Below are 18620 nucleotides of genomic sequence, written 5' to 3' on the forward strand. Positions count from 1 at the left end.
GCCATATCTTCTCCCAGCATTTTTTCCAATACACTTAAATGTATGTGTGTATGTACATACACATGCATGGAGTGTATTTTACTGTTCTCTTAAAGCGAGGATTATTTTTCTGAGTCGTTTAACCTAAACTTTCTTTTTTATTTAAATTCAATTATTAATATAAATGCATTAGTTTCAGAGGCAGAGTTCAGTGCTTCATCACTTACATATAACATCCAGTGCTCATTACATCATGTGTCTTCCTTAACGCCCATCACCCTGTTATCCCACCCACCTCCCCTCCAGCAACCCTCAGTTTGTCTCCTATGGTTAAGAGTCTCTCATGGTGGGGGGCCTGGGTGGCTCAGAGGATTATGCCTCTGCCTTCAGCTCAGGTCATGGTCTCAGGGTCCTGGGATGGAGCCCCGCATCAGGCTCTCTGCTCAGCGGGGAGCCTGCTTCCCCCTGCCCCCCGCCTGCCTTTCTGCCTACTTATGATCTCTCTGTGTTAAATAAATAAAAATCTTAAAAAAAAAAAGTCTCTCATGGTTTGTCTCCCTCTCTGATTTTACCTTATTTTTTCCTCTCTTCCCCTACATGCATCTGTTTTATTTCTTGAATTCCACATGAGTGAATCATATAATTGTCTTTCTCTGACTTATTTCATTTAGCATAATACCCTCTAGTTCCATTCATGTCATTGCAAATGGCAAGATTTCTTTTTTTTGATGGCTGAGTAATATTCCATTGTATGTATATACCACATCTTCTTGATCCATTCATCTCTCGATAGACATCTGGGCTCTTTCCATACTTTGGCTATTGTGGACAGTGCTGCTATAAACATTGGGGTGCAGGTGCCCCTTCAGAATACTGCATTTGTATCTCTGGGGTAAATACCCAGTAAAGAAATTGCTGAGTCATAGGGTAACTCTATTTTCAACTTTTGGGGCCCTTTTTTGGGGGGGAGGGGGAGATTGAGAGAGCAAGTCGGGGTGGGGGAGGAGGGACAGAGGGAGAGGGAGAGAGAATCCCAACTAGGCTCCAGGCCCAGCACAGAGCCAGACGTGGGGCTTGGTCTCAAGATTATGACCTCAGCCAAAATCAAGAGTCAGACACTCAACCGACTAAGCTACCCAGGCACCCCTAAACTAAACTTTCTATTCTATATTTTAAAAAAATTAATTACTTAATTTTTGGAACAGACATTAATTAGCTTTTGGAATAGACAATATATACATAGGATAGAATATCTAGATGGCATAAAAAGTTTTACCAGCAGAAGTTAGTTCCCTCCTGCCCAGGCAGCTATTCAGTTCCCCTCTCCAGTGGCAACTAGTACTTCCTGCATATCCTTTCAGATGTGTTCTAAATGTTATAGGTACAAACACATACGTAAAAGGGAACATACCATACACACACCTTGTACCTTGCTCTTTCACAAATGTATTTTAGAGATCATTCCATATCAGTACCTATAGAACTGTCCCATTCTTTTTTAAGAACTACCTATTTGAGAGAGAAAGCGTGCGCACAAGTGGTGGGTCGGGGCAGTGGGAGAGGGAGAGAATCTCCAGCAGATTCCCCATTGAGCACAGAGCCCAATCAGTGCAGGGCTCGATCTCACAACCCTGAGATTTTGACCTGAGCCGAAATCAAGAGTCAGATGCTTAACCCACTGAGCCACCCAGGCGGCCCATCTCATTCTTTTTAAGGTCCACGTAATATTCTATATGGGTGGACCAGAGCTTATATACCCAGCTCTCTCTGGAAGGACATTTAAGTTAGTTCCAATCTTGTGAATACAAATCTCCACAATGACTAGGTACATAAATTTCTCAACTAAATAATATTCAGCAGCTAAAATATCAGTCTAATGTCAATGACCATCATTGTTCCAAAAAAAAAAGAAAGAAAAGAAAAGAAAACCTCCTTCAAACATGCCATTTGGAGCCCAAAGCCAATAGACTCCAAACCTATGTTTCTGTCTTCTCATTTGCTTAGAAAGTTCTAGCAAGTGAGTGAATTTTAGTCAGAGACCATTATACCAGTAATACTCTCGGTAATGAGCTTTACAATCTCCAACTCTGGCCTTAAAGGGCCTCTTAGACTTATTCAATGCTGGGATGCTGACTCCCCTTTGCACCCTCCAGCCGCCATCAGCACTGACCTGTGCAGAAATTCCTGCCCTTTGTTGTAGGCATGGATGGTGGCAAGGCCCTGTATGCTGGATGTGATGTGGGAGAGGAAAGGGGACTGTGTGATATTGTCCAGACGTTTCAGCTCTCGAATCAGGACCCTAGAGAGAGAATGAGCTCTGAGTCACAGCGGTAGACAGACAACCCTGGCTTCATCCCTGGAAGACATGAACATCTCTTGTTTACCTGGAGACAATGTGCAGAACTGAAAAGAGGATGAAGAGGGGCCCCACCGCCACCAGGAACCACGGGAAAACTCCAGCAATCATTCCAACACAGAAGAACACAAGGATGACATTCTGGATGAACATCTCGGCCTGGAACGGCAGGCGTACATCGACTGGGGAAACCACAAGGGAACAAATGTCAGACAGCTGGGATCTACACACAGGAAAAATGAGACCGCAGTTTTTAAAAAACACAAAAAGGTTCCACAAACTCTCTATCTGAACTGTGTGTGTTGTCTTTCAAAGCAAAGAAAAATCTAGAAACCTGGTTGATCTAATTGTTCTTGTCCCAAGGAAATCTAAATGATCTTTCTCCCCCAGGCCCTCTCCTGGGTTTAGGAGGCAACCCAACCCCTTTAAACAATTTTCTCTTTAAAAGTAATATATGTTTGTTGTAAAATATTTGGAAAATAAATATGCAAGAAGGAAACATGTCTTACCAATACCAATAAACTGCTGCTAACATTTGAGAAAGTTTTTACTATGGAAAAATTTAAACATACACAAAAATCAAAAGAAGAGCGTAGAGCCTTCAGAAGTTACGAACATTTTCTTCATTTCCTCTGGACTATCTCCTCACTCCCCACCTCCCCCCGCCCCTGCTTTTTTTTTGGCTGAAGTATTTTCACGAAAATCCCAGACATGTTGATAGCACCGATTTTTTTCTTTCCACCTTTTCTCCATTTATTTGCGTGCTGTGTGTGTGTGTGTGTGTGTGTGTACACATTAGTTCTGTGTATCAGTGATGGTTCTGATCCCTTGTTACCTCCAGTCACATCTTTACATTGGCTTTATCAGCATCTAAACAAATGCCCCTGGAGGCGGCCCACGGTGATAGTTAAAAGCATTAGCTTGAGGCTGAAAAGATCTGGGCTCAGTTCCCAGTTTTGTTATCTAATAGCTGTGTACTCTTGGGCAGGTTATTTAATCTTTCTGGACATCAGCTTTCCCCTGTATTTAGTGGGTCAATCAATACCCATCCCACAGGGCTCTGGTGAGGATGAGGATAATGTATCTAGAACCTTTGGCACACGGCTGGTTACACAGGAAGCCCACGGTAAATGCCAGGGGCCATCACTATTATTCTGGGCTATAAGTAGGAGCTGAGTTCTGGTGCTGGCACAGCCCATGCGGCACCCAGAAAACCTGCCAGAGGTTGTAAGTGTCCAGGAACCAACGTGCTACCCACAAAGTAAACATGTTTTGGAATCTCAGATCCTCCCTTCCAAAGTATTTATGCCAACTCGAGCCTCTGGACTTGTTTTCAGCTTAAGTGAGGTCAGATGAGAACTTAGATGACAGGTGAAAAAAATCAGGTGGGTCCTTAGCCCAAGTACAAGCTGCAACCTGAAGAAAAGTCTAAAACTAAACTGGTCCTGGTGTGGCCCCCAGCAGAACGTAAGGATGGACAGATGGGCACGCCTGGAGAGTCATCTAGAAGGCTACGGAGCACAAGGAGCTGCAGCTTGTGGCCCAGCGCACAAATGAAGCCGTGAGAAATACCTTCATCCATGTCTTTGGAAAACCTGTTGAGAATCCTCCCCGTGGGGGTGGTGTCAAAAAACTTCATAGGGCTTCGAAGGATCCTTCGGAAAAGTTCGTCATGGAGCCGGGAGGAGGCTCGCAGTGTGCCCTGAGGAGTAAAGGACAAAGTGATCAGGGCCCAGAGACCCAGGGACTCCCGCAGACTCAGCTCCTGTCTATCCAGGTCACAGCTCCAGGAGACATGCCCTCGCAAAGCTGGAGAAGGGCAAACGGTTGCATAAGCAAGAGGTGGGGACTCAGAAGAGGCTGAGGCTAAGGGGATACAGGTCATTTCAGCTAGGGCTGTCCTGCTTCAGAGGGGCTCCCCTGCTCCGAATTAATCCGAGAGAGGCTGACCACAGTCACTAGGGAGAGTAGACACAGAAGCAGAAGCCACCACTGCGTACCTTGACGAAGACAACTCCTCGAATGGCTTTCAGGATCAGCATGACTGCCATGGAGAGGGCGTAGATGCTGGCATAGTACTGCATGAGAGGGTTGTCCTTCATGCTGCCACTTACAGACGTCTTGTTCCCATGTGTCACTGTGGCGTTCTGTTTGGAGGCAAGGCTCTGTGAGGCAGGACTCCTAAGGACAGCCAAGAACTCCTTCTCGGGGTCATTCTCAGCTCCAAGGAGGGGCAGGATAATGGCCGTGGGGCCTGGCTGTGGTGAACGCAAGGCAGGCTTTGCCCCCCACTTCTCTCTTTTCTAGTGGAGGAGGGCAGACGGCCTGCAGGTGTCCTGCTGCTAACATGAGTCAGTCAGGGATTAACTATCCTGTGAGGCCCACATGAGGGGCTCATTTTTTCATCCTGGGTGATCCCCGCTCATGAGTTCTTTCCAGCCAAAATTAGAGCAGTCTCCCCAGGAAGAGGCAGAGAATACAAAGAAACAGCCACATCCTGAGACGTATAATTTTCCTATTAACAAGGAACCTTACCCCACTTCCTTGCTTGATCCAGTAACTCAACCACCAATTGCTGAAGGCGGTGCTGCCCACATTCAGCATGAAAAGGGATATGATGACCAGGAAAGCCAAGGGGCCCCCCGCGGCCTGGATGTAGACACCATACACTGACCAGGGCACTGAACCCTGCCCCTTCTCTTCCAGTTGCACCAGCTGCCCTAGGTAAGGAAAAAACAAAACAGAAACATGAACTCAGCAGGAAAGAGCTACTTTTCCAAAACTAAGTCACCTACAGAAGCGCAAAATCAAAGAAAACCTATAGTTTCGCATGGGTCTACATTAGAATTCTTTCATCCTTACTAGAATATTCTTCCACTGAACATTTACTAAGCACCACTATGCCCTGGGCCCAGGATGGGGCCCTGGAGCAGCAAAGACCATTAAGACCATGTCCCTGCCCTTAAGGTCTGGTGGAGGGTCCTTCTGTAGCCTGGCAGGACACACAGATAAAATAAACACGTAATGGCAATAAAATATGCTAAAATGCAATGCTGGAGATGTAAGGCAAGGCAGCATGGGAACACCCAATAGTACCTAACCTCTTGGGGGAGCAGTTTCAGAGAAGACTTTCTGCTCTCTGTATGGTCTCAAAAGGTACGCCAGCTCTGACCCAGTGGGGAAAAGGTGGGCACCGGCCCAGAAGTGGGAAAACAGCCAGCCAATTCAGCAAGGCCGGACCAGTAGTAAGTACACCTAACAAGCAGCAGGAGACATGGTTGACTACAGAGGCCGTGGTCAGAGGACAAAGGCATCTAAACTTCATCCTTCAGACAAGAACTTCTTAGGAGAATGGGCTACGTGTGTGCGGAGGTTTGAATCCCAGACTACAGATCTCTGGATGGTCAGAGAAGTCTCGTCCACGCGTCCCAGTGCCCCGCACACTAACGGCATTTTCTACGTGTGCACTATCAGGACCAAGATGAGGAAACGCTGCTGTGAAATGGGAGGCCCTCAAAGACTTCCTGTGGGAAAGCGAGTTGGTGGGTCTCCCGTTTTTAACTAGACCTCTCAGCTGTCTGCCTGGGGGACAGATTTAAAAAGATGCATCTCTAACACTCTAGCTGCACGATGGTGGGGCTAGAACCAGGGTCGTGGCCCTAGGGTTGGAGGTTCGGAGGTAAATTCAGTAGGCCATGGTGACTGGCTGAGGAGGAGAGAGAGGCTCAAGGGTACCTCCTGAGAGCTCCCTGGGTTGGGGCGGGGGTGGTCAGGTGACTGAGGCTGACGGACTAATACAGAGAAACACTCCTCCAAAATGCCAGAGTCTCTGTATCTCGGGCAACGTCCAATTATCTTGGAACAAGCCTCACGTGCCTGGAGGACTTGAAGACTTGTGAGTATCCAGGTCAGGGGCTCTGTGGATGAGAACAAACGTTCCCTCAGGGTTCTACTGCCGGTGCCAGGGACTCAGATGACTCAGCCTTCTGGGCTGTTTTGCCCGTGTACAGGTATCTCAAATCACACCCAGTTCAGTCTCCTGCCCAGTTTACGGAAAGGAAGGAGAGCGGCGGTGTGCGCTAAATCAGGAGGGTCAACTGCTCCCACCAAACATCTGTGCGGTTTCAAGAACAAGGAAGTGAAGACAGGCCCCGGGCCAAAGTCCTAACTTGAGGTGACCTCACAAAAGAGAGTTTCACCACAGGGCTGTGCTCTTTGTTCTTTCCCTCCAGGAAATTGATACGCACAGCCAAAAACTCACAAAGGTGAAAATGCCTGAGGCATTATAAATAGTCTTCCTAAGTCTCAATATTTGCTTTAGTTGATAAGATAAAGGATTTAAGAAACCTGGAGCCAGACCTCTGGCCGGTGAAAGCCAGGCAGGAAAAACCTGTGCTGTATTTCTTCAGCCAGGCCCAGCTAGAGCCTCACCAGAAAAAGCCAGGAGGGTATCATTCTAACAAGGGAGCCACTGAAGATGGAGGCACTGCTGGTGCCAGAACATCTCCGCCTGGACTGGCACTGACTTTTATTTTATTTTTAAGATTTTTATTTTTTTAATTTACTTTCGTTTTTTTAAAGATTTTATTTATTTATTTGACAGGAGAGATCACAAGTAGGCAGAGAGGCAGGCAGAGAGAGAGGGGGAAGCAGGCTCCCCGCTGAGCAGAGAGCCCAATGCAGGGCTCCATCCCAGGTCCCTGAGACCATGACCCGAGACAAAGGCAGAGGCTTAACCCACTGAGCCACCCAGGCACTCCAAGATTTTTTATTTTTAAGTGATCTCTACACCCGACGTGGGGCTTGAACTCATAACCTTAAGATCAAGAGTCGCATGCTCTATTGACTAAACCAGCCATAGACTGGCACTGACTTTTGTTTGTTTTTTAAGATTTTATTTATTTATTTGAGAGAGAGAGCAAGGGGGGGGTGAGAGGTGGGTGGAGGGCAGAGGGAGTGGCAGCAGCAGACTCCCCGCTGAGCAGGAAGCCTGATGAGGGGCTTGATCCCAGGACTCTGGGATCATGACCTAAGTCAAAGGCAGACACTGATGTTTAAACAGCAGAGGTGAGGGGCACTTCCCTCCCCCGCCCATGTTTGCTCTCTCTCTCTCTCTCTCTCTCTCTGAAATAAAATCTTTAAAAAAGTAAATAAATAAAGAGCAGAGATGAATCACAGGAGGATGGGTGTACCTCTACCCATGATTCCATTTCTCCTTACTCAAGATGATTCAGCTATGATCACAGACATGACCCACAGTGCATAGAGAAGGCAAAATATTAAATAAAGGTCATTCTTAACTGCTTTGGTCTGTTTAAGCAAACAGAAGGGGCCTCATGATCTCCCAATATTATATAAGAATTTGTTATTCCAGAAACACAAGGCCAAAGACTCCACAACACACAATGCTGTCAAACATTATGAATTACCACTTGGCATACTTTCCAATAAACTTTAATGACAAATCTAAAATCTCATAAAAGGTCATTACCTTCCTCTGGCTTCACTGCTTTCTCCTTCTTTACTGATCCTGTTTTAGGACCTTTGTCTTGTGATTTCTTCTGTGAACCGCTGGTTTCTTTTTTCGAATTAATCTAATATTTTTAAAAAAAAGTGTCACGGGTTACAATACGGCCATTCAGACCAATGTCCACAGGACATACTGGAGAGTCATCTTCAAGCTGCTGCTGTTCTTGAGAAGAGATACACCCAACCTCTTAAAAGGGCCACTTTCTTGCGCTTCCTCAAGTCCTCCGGTCCTTGAGAGCTGGGTTCCGATCCTTTTATTTCATTGACATTGCTCTCCCCAATGCTCTCCTCCACTCCAACTTGCCCAAAGTATTAGGGCTGGGGTCATTTCCTTTCCTCTCATCTGATCTCCACATCACTAAATCCAATCACACATCTGACCATTTCCCACTGCTACCACAGGATACACTCAAATTCAGCCTGGTTTTGCAAAACCTCCACATTCTGGCCCTAGCCTACCTCCACATGTTCCTTTCCTATTCCCATGGCTTCTACTCTCCAGCCACACTGGATTTCACACCATTCCTCACACCACACTGCCATTCCCCACTTCTGGGCCTCTGTCCACCCTGGTTCTTCACTTGGAATGCCCCTCCCCTCACCCTAACTCAGTTACAGTTGTTCCCCATTCAGAGGGAGTCAAATCTTAAATCCTTCCTGAGGCAATTTAGACTCCTGTAGGATGAATTCACAGCTTCCCCTGTTCTCCCAGGCACTGGGTTAGGACTCTGTGATAGCATGTTGCTGCAAATGTGACCTGGTGTTACGGTTCCCTGTAAGAGTGTAAGAGCATCAGTCTTCCCTAGGAGACCGCGAGTCCCTCAAGGATGAGATGACATCTGACTCACGGTGGTAACCAATACCAGGTCTAGCACCATGCACTGCCCATAACAGGGCATAAAGGGACTTCATAAACATTCACCCGATTGAACCTGAGATAATTGAGGCTACATGCTCCCCTTCTAAAGTTCTTATTATCTTTATATAGAAAATTCCCTTAATATAGTTCACATTTCTTTCTTTTTTTTTTTTCTTAAAGATTTTATTTATTTATTTGACAGACAGAGATCACAAGTAGGCAGAGAGGCAGGAATAGAGAGAGAGGAGGAAGCAGGTTCCCTGCTGAGCAGAGAGCTGTGGGGCTTGATCCCAGGACCCTGGGATCATGACCTGAACCGAAGGCAGAGGCTTTAACCCACTGAGCCATCCAGGCGCCCCAGTTCACATTTATTTCTTAAAAGATTTTACTTTTAAGTAATCTCTACACCCAATGTGGGGCTCAAACCTATAACCCTGAGGTGCCTGGGTAGCATAGTCGACTGAGCATCTGACTCTTGCTTTCCACTTAGGTCATGATCTCAGGGTCATGGGATCAAACCCTGAGTTGGGCTCTGTGCTCAGTGGGGACTCTGTTTGGGATTCTCTCTCCCTTTCCCTCTGCACTGTCTCGCTCTCAAATAAATAAATCTTTAAAAAACAAAACAAGCCTACAACCTTGAGATCAACAGTCCCGTGCTCTACTAAGGCAGTAAGGCGCCCCTTACTACATTTAATTCTATGTCCTTGTCAGCCTCATGATCCCCGCTTGCTCTTCAACTAGACTTTTTAAACTGACAGTGAAAAAAAAAACCAGAAAACAATGTAAAATTTAAAGTCATGACAGAACACAAGACGGGGCTCTAAATTTTATATTCACTGTTGTGTGTGAATAAATGCACTAAAGAGAAAATGATCATTTGCTGACCACTATGGTAAGATTACATATTATTTCATTTACCTGATGCAACAACTCTAAAAAGCAGGTGTCATCCCCATTTTTTTAAAAGATTTTATTTATTTATCGGAGAGAGAAAGAATGAGAGCCAGTGAGCACGAGAGGGGGATTTTCAGAGGGAGAAGCAGACCACCCGCGAAGCAGGGAGTCCAATGCGGGACTTGATCCCCGCACTCCAGGACCATGACCTGAGCTGAAGGCAGATGCTTAACCTACTGAGCCACCCAGGCGCCCTGCCACCCCCATTTTTAAGATGAGGAAACCGAAGCTCGGGAAAGTTAAGTGACGTTCCTAAGGTATGCTCTCTCTGCTGCAGTCCACCGACTCTCAATATTCTTTTGCTCCTCGGACATTTCCTAATTTAACTTCTCTCCCTCTCATTTCCCCCCTCCACATCTACAGTGAGGAGGAAAACTTCTGAAGAGTCCAAAGCACCCTGAGAGTCAGAGGGAGAGATCATGAAATCCATGTGTGGATTTGGGCATCTCTGTGGACATTGCTGGTGACCCTCTGGAATGCTCGTTATTCCCAGAGGCCTAAACACACTGGTCACGAGTCATACTATTCATGAAATCAAACAGGATGATACCCGAAGCTGAAAACAGGGCTCCCAGAAAAGGTCCCAGTAACTCTGCTTTGATCCTGTGCAGACATCAAATGACCTGGTAGCTAAGAAGTAGCCTTTAGCCTGGCTGAGCGCATGAGTGTGCCCCTACGATCCCACAGAATAAGGAGCTCAAAATGAGAGCAGGGTGCCAAGAAGGAAAAACAACCTCTTTGGCTAGCTCTGTCTAAACAGCCCCTGTTTTGGCCTAACCTGAAGCCCAGAGGAAAGCCATGGAAAGTCGCCATCTTTCTGTGTTGCCACAGGAGGCGGGATAGTGAAGTTGAAGGAGCACGATGACTGACGTCAAACCGCCCTTGACTGTGAGCTCTTAAGGTTTCTGATCTTCCACTGCCTCAGCTATAAAAGTGGGGGATAATCCTACTTTGCTACACGGGATGACACCTATGATGTGTCCAACCCAATAACTGGGACACAGTAGATGTCAGCTAATGAGGGCCAAAGTAGGCAGCCAAGGAATCAGGGATCATTTCCAAATGTACGCAATATTTCTCTCCCCACCACTCCTTATTCACTTGTTTATTTAAAAAGGAGCTTCCTAATTTTCATTCAGGAATGACAACAGTTACGAATGAACAACAGCACACACTGAACCCAAATCCTTCTCCCTGTCATTGCTTCACTAGTAAGTTCTTAGTGGCAGAAACCACCGGCCCACCAGCCCCATCATCCTGCTCTTATACAGCAGCACCAGCATGTGAGCTAAAGCATGGGGGTTTGGTCACCAGAAAATAGGGTCCCTGCCAATGAGACATGGACATGGAGTTCAGCTGAGATCTCTCCATCACTGGCTCTGGTCACGTCTTCCTTGCTAGAAAAGAGGAGATGCCCACAAACATCATGCAAATCTTACCTCAACTGGGGGTGTCTCTCCCAGCAACAGGTTGTTAAAGATGGTGGCATAATCACCATTCAAGTTCATCAGTTCCTCGTGGGTGCCTCTCTCTGTAATACAGCCCTCCTTCATGAAGATCACTTCATCGCAATCCGCCAGGTACTGGAGACAAAGCCAGGGATGATGCGGTGTTGCACACAGTGGTGCAAACACATTCAACAGCCTCCTCCTTGCCGCTCCCCGCTTCAGGGGTTCTCATCTGGAGTCAACTGAGCCTCCCAGGGCACATCTGGCACACTCTGGAGCCCTTTTCGGTTGCTACAATGGGGGCTGGGGGCTGCTGTCATCTAGTGGATAGAAGCCAGCAATGGACAGGACAACTCCCCACAACAAACAGCCATCTGGCCCCAAATGGCAATAGTGCCAAGAGCGAGAAAGCCCTGCTTTAGTTTACTGCGCCTTGTGATGCGGTTCAAAGAGCATCACCTCCGGTTTTTGACACAGATCTGTTGACAGAGCCACGTGAGACTTGCACTAAACTTCGCACCACTTCACTGTGCCCAGAAACACACAGTTACAGATTTTCTGCGGCAGGATGGGGGATGAGCCCCCTAGACCTGACAACATATGCAAAGCAGACAGCAACATCCTGGAGCTGCTCTCCCAAGTGGCTGCTTGTCTTGGCATGACAGAGGGAAAAGAGCTTGTTTTCCTTAAACAGTTCCCACTTGCATATAGATACTAACACGATGCTTTCCAAACTCCCTCTGCCCAAACTCCAGTTGCAGCCTACTCCTCTCAGCCCTTTTACTTACTGATTTATATGCAAAAGCTAACGGGCTCCAAGGATCTCTAATTCAGATGGCCATCTGGTACATCGGTACGAGGAGCTTTATTGGTACAGTGGGCCAGGGGCTATTTGCTGAGGAAACAAACACTGATGATTCCAGGAAGCTCTAAGGAGTTCCACCGAGGGACCTGAACCAAGCCCACTTCCCTGTTTCTGATTTCCTAAGCCGAGGTGGGCAGCCTGGGGAAGAACGCCACATACCTGTAACTGGTGGGTGACAAACAGAACCGTCTTGGACTTGAGGTGTTTCTGAATAGCACTGTTGAAGATGTGGTTGCCCACGTGGGCATCTAAGGCACTGAGGGGGTCATCCAGGATGTAGATGTCCCGGTCACTGTACAAGGCCCGGGCCAGGCTGATCCTTTGGCGCTGCCCACCACTCAGGTTCGCTCCTCGCTCGCCAATCTACAGGAGTCCAGAAAGCACAGGAAAGCCTCCAGCTCAAGTCCAGCACCAAGCTCAGCGATCCCTCCGGTCACTGCTCCTCGGCTCCACTCAAACCCGTTCCTTCTACTGAATTCCCCCGCTAGAAGACGTGCCACTCTGATCCTCCAGGGCCCATGCTGGAACTGTGCCAACCCAGAGGAAGACAACTCTGCCTCTTCCAGAACTCCCCCTTGACATACCACTACAATCCATTCTCTGGGGGCAGAAAGATCTTTCCAAAGCACGAAGCTGACCATGTCCCACCCTCGCTTAAAACTCTCTTTCAAGAGCCCTACAAAATAAAACCTAAGCCAACATGTCATAGAAAGCAGGCCCTTTGCCACCTGGCTCTGCAGCAGCTCTCAGCCTCCACTGCCAGACAACCTCTCTTCCGCTTGCTGGCATCTATGCCATTTTGAATCGTGTGTCCATTATGAATCCTCATGCTACTGTCATGCCTTTTCTGTATTGTATCTGCTCAGCTCCAGCACCCTCTCCTCTGTGAGACCTCCCCCACCCCCATCTCTACTACTGCCCAAAAGAAAGGGGACTCTTTTAAATTTTTTTTTAATTTAAGTTTTGAAAGCTTTTATCAGCTTATTTGATAGTTATTTGTCAATTGTAAGCTTTTTGAGGGCACAGATCATTATCTGATTCCTTTATACTCCCAGTGCCCAGCAGCTTCTACACATGGAGCTGGCACATGACAAGCCTCTGGTGAATGTTACTAAATGAACACATGAATAAATCAATTGTCAAATGGTAACTGGCTGTGTAATTAAAAAACAAACAGAAAAAAGAACTTGTCCTTAAAAAAAAAAATTCACTGAATTTAGAGTTTTCAAACTGGAGCATGTATCAGGATTCCCCACAAGGCTTGCTGAAACAGATGGTCCGGCCCTGCCCCTAGAGTTTCTGACTCAGGAGGTGTAGGGTGAGGCCCAAAAATCTGCATTGCTAACCAGCTCCCAATAACATGGTTGGTGCTTATCCACTATGGGTCTAGGGACTAAAATTTGAGAACCAGTGAACTAATGAAACCATGTACCAAATCTGGTTTGAAGAATTTAACTGAAGTCAGCTGGATAAAATGCCAGCATCAGAGACCTTCAGGGCAGGTCAGGGGAAACAAGTGTCCACACCAAAGAACACAAGCCAGTGCCAAAGACACACCTCTGCAAACTGCTCTGGGGCAGAGAGCCAAAGAAAGAGGTTTTGTGCTAACTCCTTTCTCTTTCTAATTGAAGAGGGCTCCTTACAAACTGTGTTATGAGTAAGGAGGTTGGCTGGCAGAATGAAGTTCAGAGAAGAACCTCAACAAGCACATACTTGACTTATGGTTTTTAAAATAGTGTAGAGAACATTGACTCTGAACCAAAAATGGGATTTTGTTTAAAATCCACATGACATAGAGGGTGCCTGGGTGGCTCAGTCGGTTAAGCATCCCACTCTTGATTTGGGCGTAGGGCATGCATGATCTCAGGTTCGTGAGATCAAGCCCCGTGTCCGGCTCTGCACTGAGCGTGGAGCCTGCATAAGATTCTCTCTTTCCCCCTCTCCCTCCATCTCTCCCTCCACCCCCACCATGTGCACACACATTCACATACACTCTCCCTTCCCAAAAAAAAAAAAATCCACATGACATGAGAAATATTTATATGCTTAAAACAAGTAGTGTTGATAACCCTGCCTTAAGGAACAAGAGCTTTCTGAACGCAAAGTCCCAACGAAAGCTAAACTCCCTGTGTAGCCACTCCCACATTTAAGACACTTTACTAAGAGGTGGCTCTGGCACCGGCCTGCCACCCATCTTCCAGAATCCTCTCTGCTCAACACACTGCCCCACCAGGGGCAGAAGGTCAGTACCTCAGTCAGGTCACTGTTGGGAAGAATGGCCAGGTCGGGCCTCAGGCAGCAGCTGTTCAGCACAGAGTTGTATCTGAGGGACATAAAGAGACTTGGCATCAGGGACCTGGTTGGAAGTAGAGCCTGCTGACGTGGGCTGCCTTGTGTCTCACATGGCCAAGATGGAAAGCATGACAGAAACCAAACATTCCTTGCCTTTCTTCATCAAATTCCTTCCCAAAGAGGATGTTGTCTCTCAGAGTGGCATTGAGGATCCAGGCCTGCTGGGCCACATAAGCGAAGGTTCCACTGACTGCAATGCTGCCCTCTAGAAGTGTCATCTAGGGAGACAGACACCATCCAATGGCATCATGATGCAAAACCACCACCCTAAGCCAACAGAACCCCCCACAATTCCACAACGGAGTTCAAAGACTGGGGAATTTCCTTGGATGCTTTTTGGACCTGAATCCTGACCTCGCATGTGTTCCACAGCGAGCTATAGCAGCAAAGAAAATAAAAGTTCTCCTTGCTTATGTGTGATGGGAATCCCGGGTAATCTATGACTGGAGCGAACAAACACTTCATTCAGCAACCCATAAGCTACCTTTCTTCCTAACTGCAAACTCTTTTAACTAAGGGAAGGACTGGAGCAGAAGGCTCTCTCAGAAGTCCCTTGGGGAGGATGCTACAAGGATTTAGAGAGCTAGTTCCTGCCGCAGTTCATCTATAGAATTAATTAATCCAGGCTGTTGGCTAAAGCAGCTGCTTCTGTAAAACGAGGACCAAAGCGGAAGAAAATCGTTAGACATCAACTACTATAAAAGAGTATCCTTAATGAGAATGGACCCTCTTGTTCAACAGGAAGAGACTGCGTGATGAGCCCCGTGCTTCGAACTGTATTTTCAGCCACAGTGACTGATATGATTTATGCTTTTTGTCCTCTTTCAGGGTTCCTTTTGGGACTGACAGTAGACGGTGGTCCTGGGCCAGGAATGTTCTAGCTTGAAACAAAGTTTAGTTACCCAGCCTGCACATCCAAGCTTGTCTTCTCCAACACTGTTAACACACAGTGTATGTACATGGGTGCACCCACCACTACAGTGGTACCAACTTCCCACAAACTGGTTGGCCCCCTGTCTGCACCCAAAGCATTCAAAAACCCACGGAGGGTCTCCTGTGGAATTTCAACTCTTCTAGCTGCTGCGGCATGAACAGCCACACAGCAGAAAGCCAACAAGGAGTTAAACTCCCAAGAAGTCGGGCCCACCAGCATTACCAGCCTCCTTGTCAGAGAGATCGCTGTCAGGATGTGGCCTCAAAGCAAAGTCCCACTCTGTCTTCACCCTAATCATCACCCACTCAGTACCACCTCCCCCTTCATTTCCCCTGTGTCTCTCATCATGGACCCTTACATCTGACCCAGAAATGATCAGAGTCCCTAGGAGGTTTTGGCTGTCTGCAAAGACCAAGGGCTGAGTCCAACCAATGGACACTCTCACAAAGCAGTGCGGGGGTAGGGGGTGGGGAGGGCTGTGGCTCCAGATGATTTGGGAGCAGGCCACCCCACGGGGGTGGGGGCAGGGCGCAGGACACAGACCAAGGGTTCACTTTGCTTCTACCGCTCCTGACTCTCTTTGGGAAGTCAGTTCATTCTGCCCAGGACTCTTGTGAGGCACATTCCAGAGAAAGAAGCAGAAAAGGCCAAGGACAAAACAAAATATTACCTGGCCTAAAATGGCTGAAATCAGAGAGGTTTTTCCACTTCCCACACTGCCGCAGATTCCAACCAGTTTACCCTGGACAAAGCACACAGAGAAAGGAAGGTCATGAAAGGGCCACAGACCACTATCTCCAGGAACTGCTGACTTCTTCGAGGAAAAACACGACGACAGTCCATCAATAGGGGAAGGAGTCGCTTACCTGTCTCCTCCCTGTCAGCCAACTACTTCGGAGGGCTTCCTCAAGGGATACATGGGAGGGAACAAATGTGGAAGCCTTTCAGAACACTTAAATAAGCCACATGCAGGAAGGTATCCCACACCACTTTTAGAAAAGCCCAGCCCCTTTCTTACTTTTTTGGCTACTCATGTTTTGTGATTATTAATTTTTGTTGTTTTTGGAAACGAGGGCAGGACTCTCGAAAATTATTTTGTTGGTTTTCATTTCATTTTATGTTTTCCTCTACAGTCTATAAATTATTTTCAATAAAAACTATGTGCACTGTTGTTTCCATTTTTCTACAAAACATTTCCAAGAATCTGAAGACAACTGAAACCATCAATCCCACTTAAAAGCGGGGCGGGGGGGGGGGGGAAGCCTGTGATTAACTGAGTATCTCCAGGCAAAATAATGAGTTCTCAACAGGTCAAAGTTTTCAAGAACGGGCAAGTGATTTCAAAAGGGCCACTTGCTTAGCAACCAGTCCCGCAGCAAAGGAAGGGAGAGTGGTGTGCAGGAGCATGGATCCTGGGGGCAGCCAGGTCTGGAGTGGAACCCCAGCTCCACTAACACCTGTCAACCATGCACTCGTAATCTGGTCACTTCCACAGTCCGTCTCTCACTGGGCTTTGAGCAACTTGAGGGAAGGAGTGATCTTTATAGAACCAAGTACAGTATCTGGGACTAAGTACGCTGTACAAAGTTTCTGACATGGCCCTGGAGTCTGAAAGATTACAGCTTGATGGTAATGAGGAGACCAAGTCAAAGGTTGGATCTCTGCTCACGTCAGTGAGGTTTACATAGAGAAAGCTCTGTTCTCAGGACTCCACGGGACTAACAGAGATACCAACAATGAAGTGCCCCGGGCGAACATTAACTTCCCTTCCCCGCCCTGAAAGGGGGGCTGGAAAAATAAGGAACCCTCCTCCAAATAGCTAAAGGTCTGTCATGTGGCTGTGGGCTCTGAAGGGCAGGAGGAGAATCAGACAGAAAGCAGAGAGTACATTTCAAGCTGAATGAGGAATAATCCTCTAACAGGGCTGATGAGAAATGTAATAGAGCTGCCTCAATGATCAAGAACATCATTCTTAAATAAGAAGCCTGTGGTTAAGAGTTAACTGAAGTAAAAAATGGACGTTCGGGGTGGCCAGTGATGACCTACACTAGTGGTTTCAGGTGCTGTCATGAGGCACCCTCTCCTGCTCTTGTCGACAGCTTTCAAGAGCGGAAGCTTTTTGTTCTCTCTTCCGTCTGGCTCTGGATCCAAAGGATACAGAAGTCAGATCACATCATTCTCCTCCAAACCCTCACACGGCTTCTCCTCCCACTCAGAGTAACGGCAAAGTCACGGCAGGAGGCTCTGGTATCCCAACCTTCTCTTCCCCCCAGTACCTGCCCTCCTCTCCCGCGCTCACTCTGCTGGGGAACAGGCACGCTGCAGACTCGCGGCCTCTGTGCTTCTGTTCCTTCTGCCTGGAATGTTCTTCCTCCAGATACCCACAAGGCTCCCCCACATCATGCCCTTAAGCCTTTGCTCAAATACCACTTTTTAATGATGCCCTCCCTCAGGCAGCCTATTTAAATCGCAATTGCACCGGCTCCAGGCCCCAGCACTCTCTCATCCTCAGGGCTCTTATCACCATCTGACAGACCATGTATTGTACTGGTTTACTATCTGTCCTTGCCCACTGAAACAGAAGCTCCAGGAGCAGAGGTTTTTGTCCATTTGCTTTCCTGCGGCTACAGCCCCAGGCCCACAACAGTGCCTGACATTAAGCCTGCCCTCAGAAAACCGCCCATGAGCTAACAGATACACATACATCTCAGCCCCTCTGAATGGTGCAGCTGGTTCCCAGTTACAGACTGTGTCTGCAAAGCCCTGAACCGGAGTCTCTTCCAGCCACTCTGCACAGGAGCCCCTCGGAGAGACTCCAGTCCTCTGCTACCCAGGCTGTGACTTCACACATCCTAACGACCCTTCATTTATGTGAAAGATCAACAATCACAGAATCAGTATGTTGTACACCTGAAACTAACGTAACATTGGCTATTAATTATGCTGCAGTAGAAGCAGGTAAGGAAGTAGGTAAATAATTACAGGAGATTTGTCAATAACAGCAGCCCTGAGAGTTCTTACAAGGCCCAGGGTCTGGGCTCTGCACAGCCTACTGGTAATGAGAGGCTCGCCCAGAGTCATAATAACCAGAAATAATTATTACAGCTCACATACAATTAGAATCTATTCAGGGCCAAGTCTTGGAAAATCCACTTGAATGCTTCATTTCCTTGCTTATAAAATGAGCATCTCGTGAGATGAGTTGGTAGGAAGTTTTACTGTTAGATGCCTAAGTACTCGTTTGCGGAGCTGGAGCTGGCCGCATCTGCTCCTCAGTTGCACACCAACTAACCCAGGCCCAGTCCGCAGGTACCCTGGTGCAAGGAAGGCGGCTGCCTGCTCTT

The 18620-nt window shown here is 47.4% G+C and overlaps 1 protein-coding gene across 3 annotated transcripts in view; it reads right to left on the reverse strand.

Moving 5' to 3' along the window:
• Positions 1-18620, reverse strand: part of ABCC5 (ATP binding cassette subfamily C member 5) — an 85034-nt gene that overhangs the window by 23433 nt on the left and 42981 nt on the right. For all 3 annotated transcript variants that reach the window (XM_080809977.1, XM_080809978.1, XM_080809979.1), the window contains 11 exons: positions 15947-16018; positions 14436-14560; positions 14241-14313; positions 12150-12353; positions 11117-11260; positions 7827-7929; positions 4871-5055; positions 4336-4482; positions 3908-4037; positions 2364-2517; positions 2150-2278 (listed from right to left, as the gene is read on the reverse strand). In XM_080809977.1, coding sequence (XP_080666103.1) covers positions 2150-2278; positions 2364-2517; positions 3908-4037; positions 4336-4482; positions 4871-5055; positions 7827-7929; positions 11117-11260; positions 12150-12353; positions 14241-14313; positions 14436-14560; positions 15947-16018 — 1466 coding nt within the window. The remainder of the gene's footprint in view (positions 1-2149; positions 2279-2363; positions 2518-3907; positions 4038-4335; positions 4483-4870; positions 5056-7826; positions 7930-11116; positions 11261-12149; positions 12354-14240; positions 14314-14435; positions 14561-15946; positions 16019-18620) is intronic.

Source organism: Martes martes (assembly GCF_963455335.1).
Source record: "Martes martes genome assembly, chromosome: 1".
Lineage (NCBI taxonomy): Eukaryota > Metazoa > Chordata > Mammalia > Carnivora > Mustelidae > Martes > Martes martes.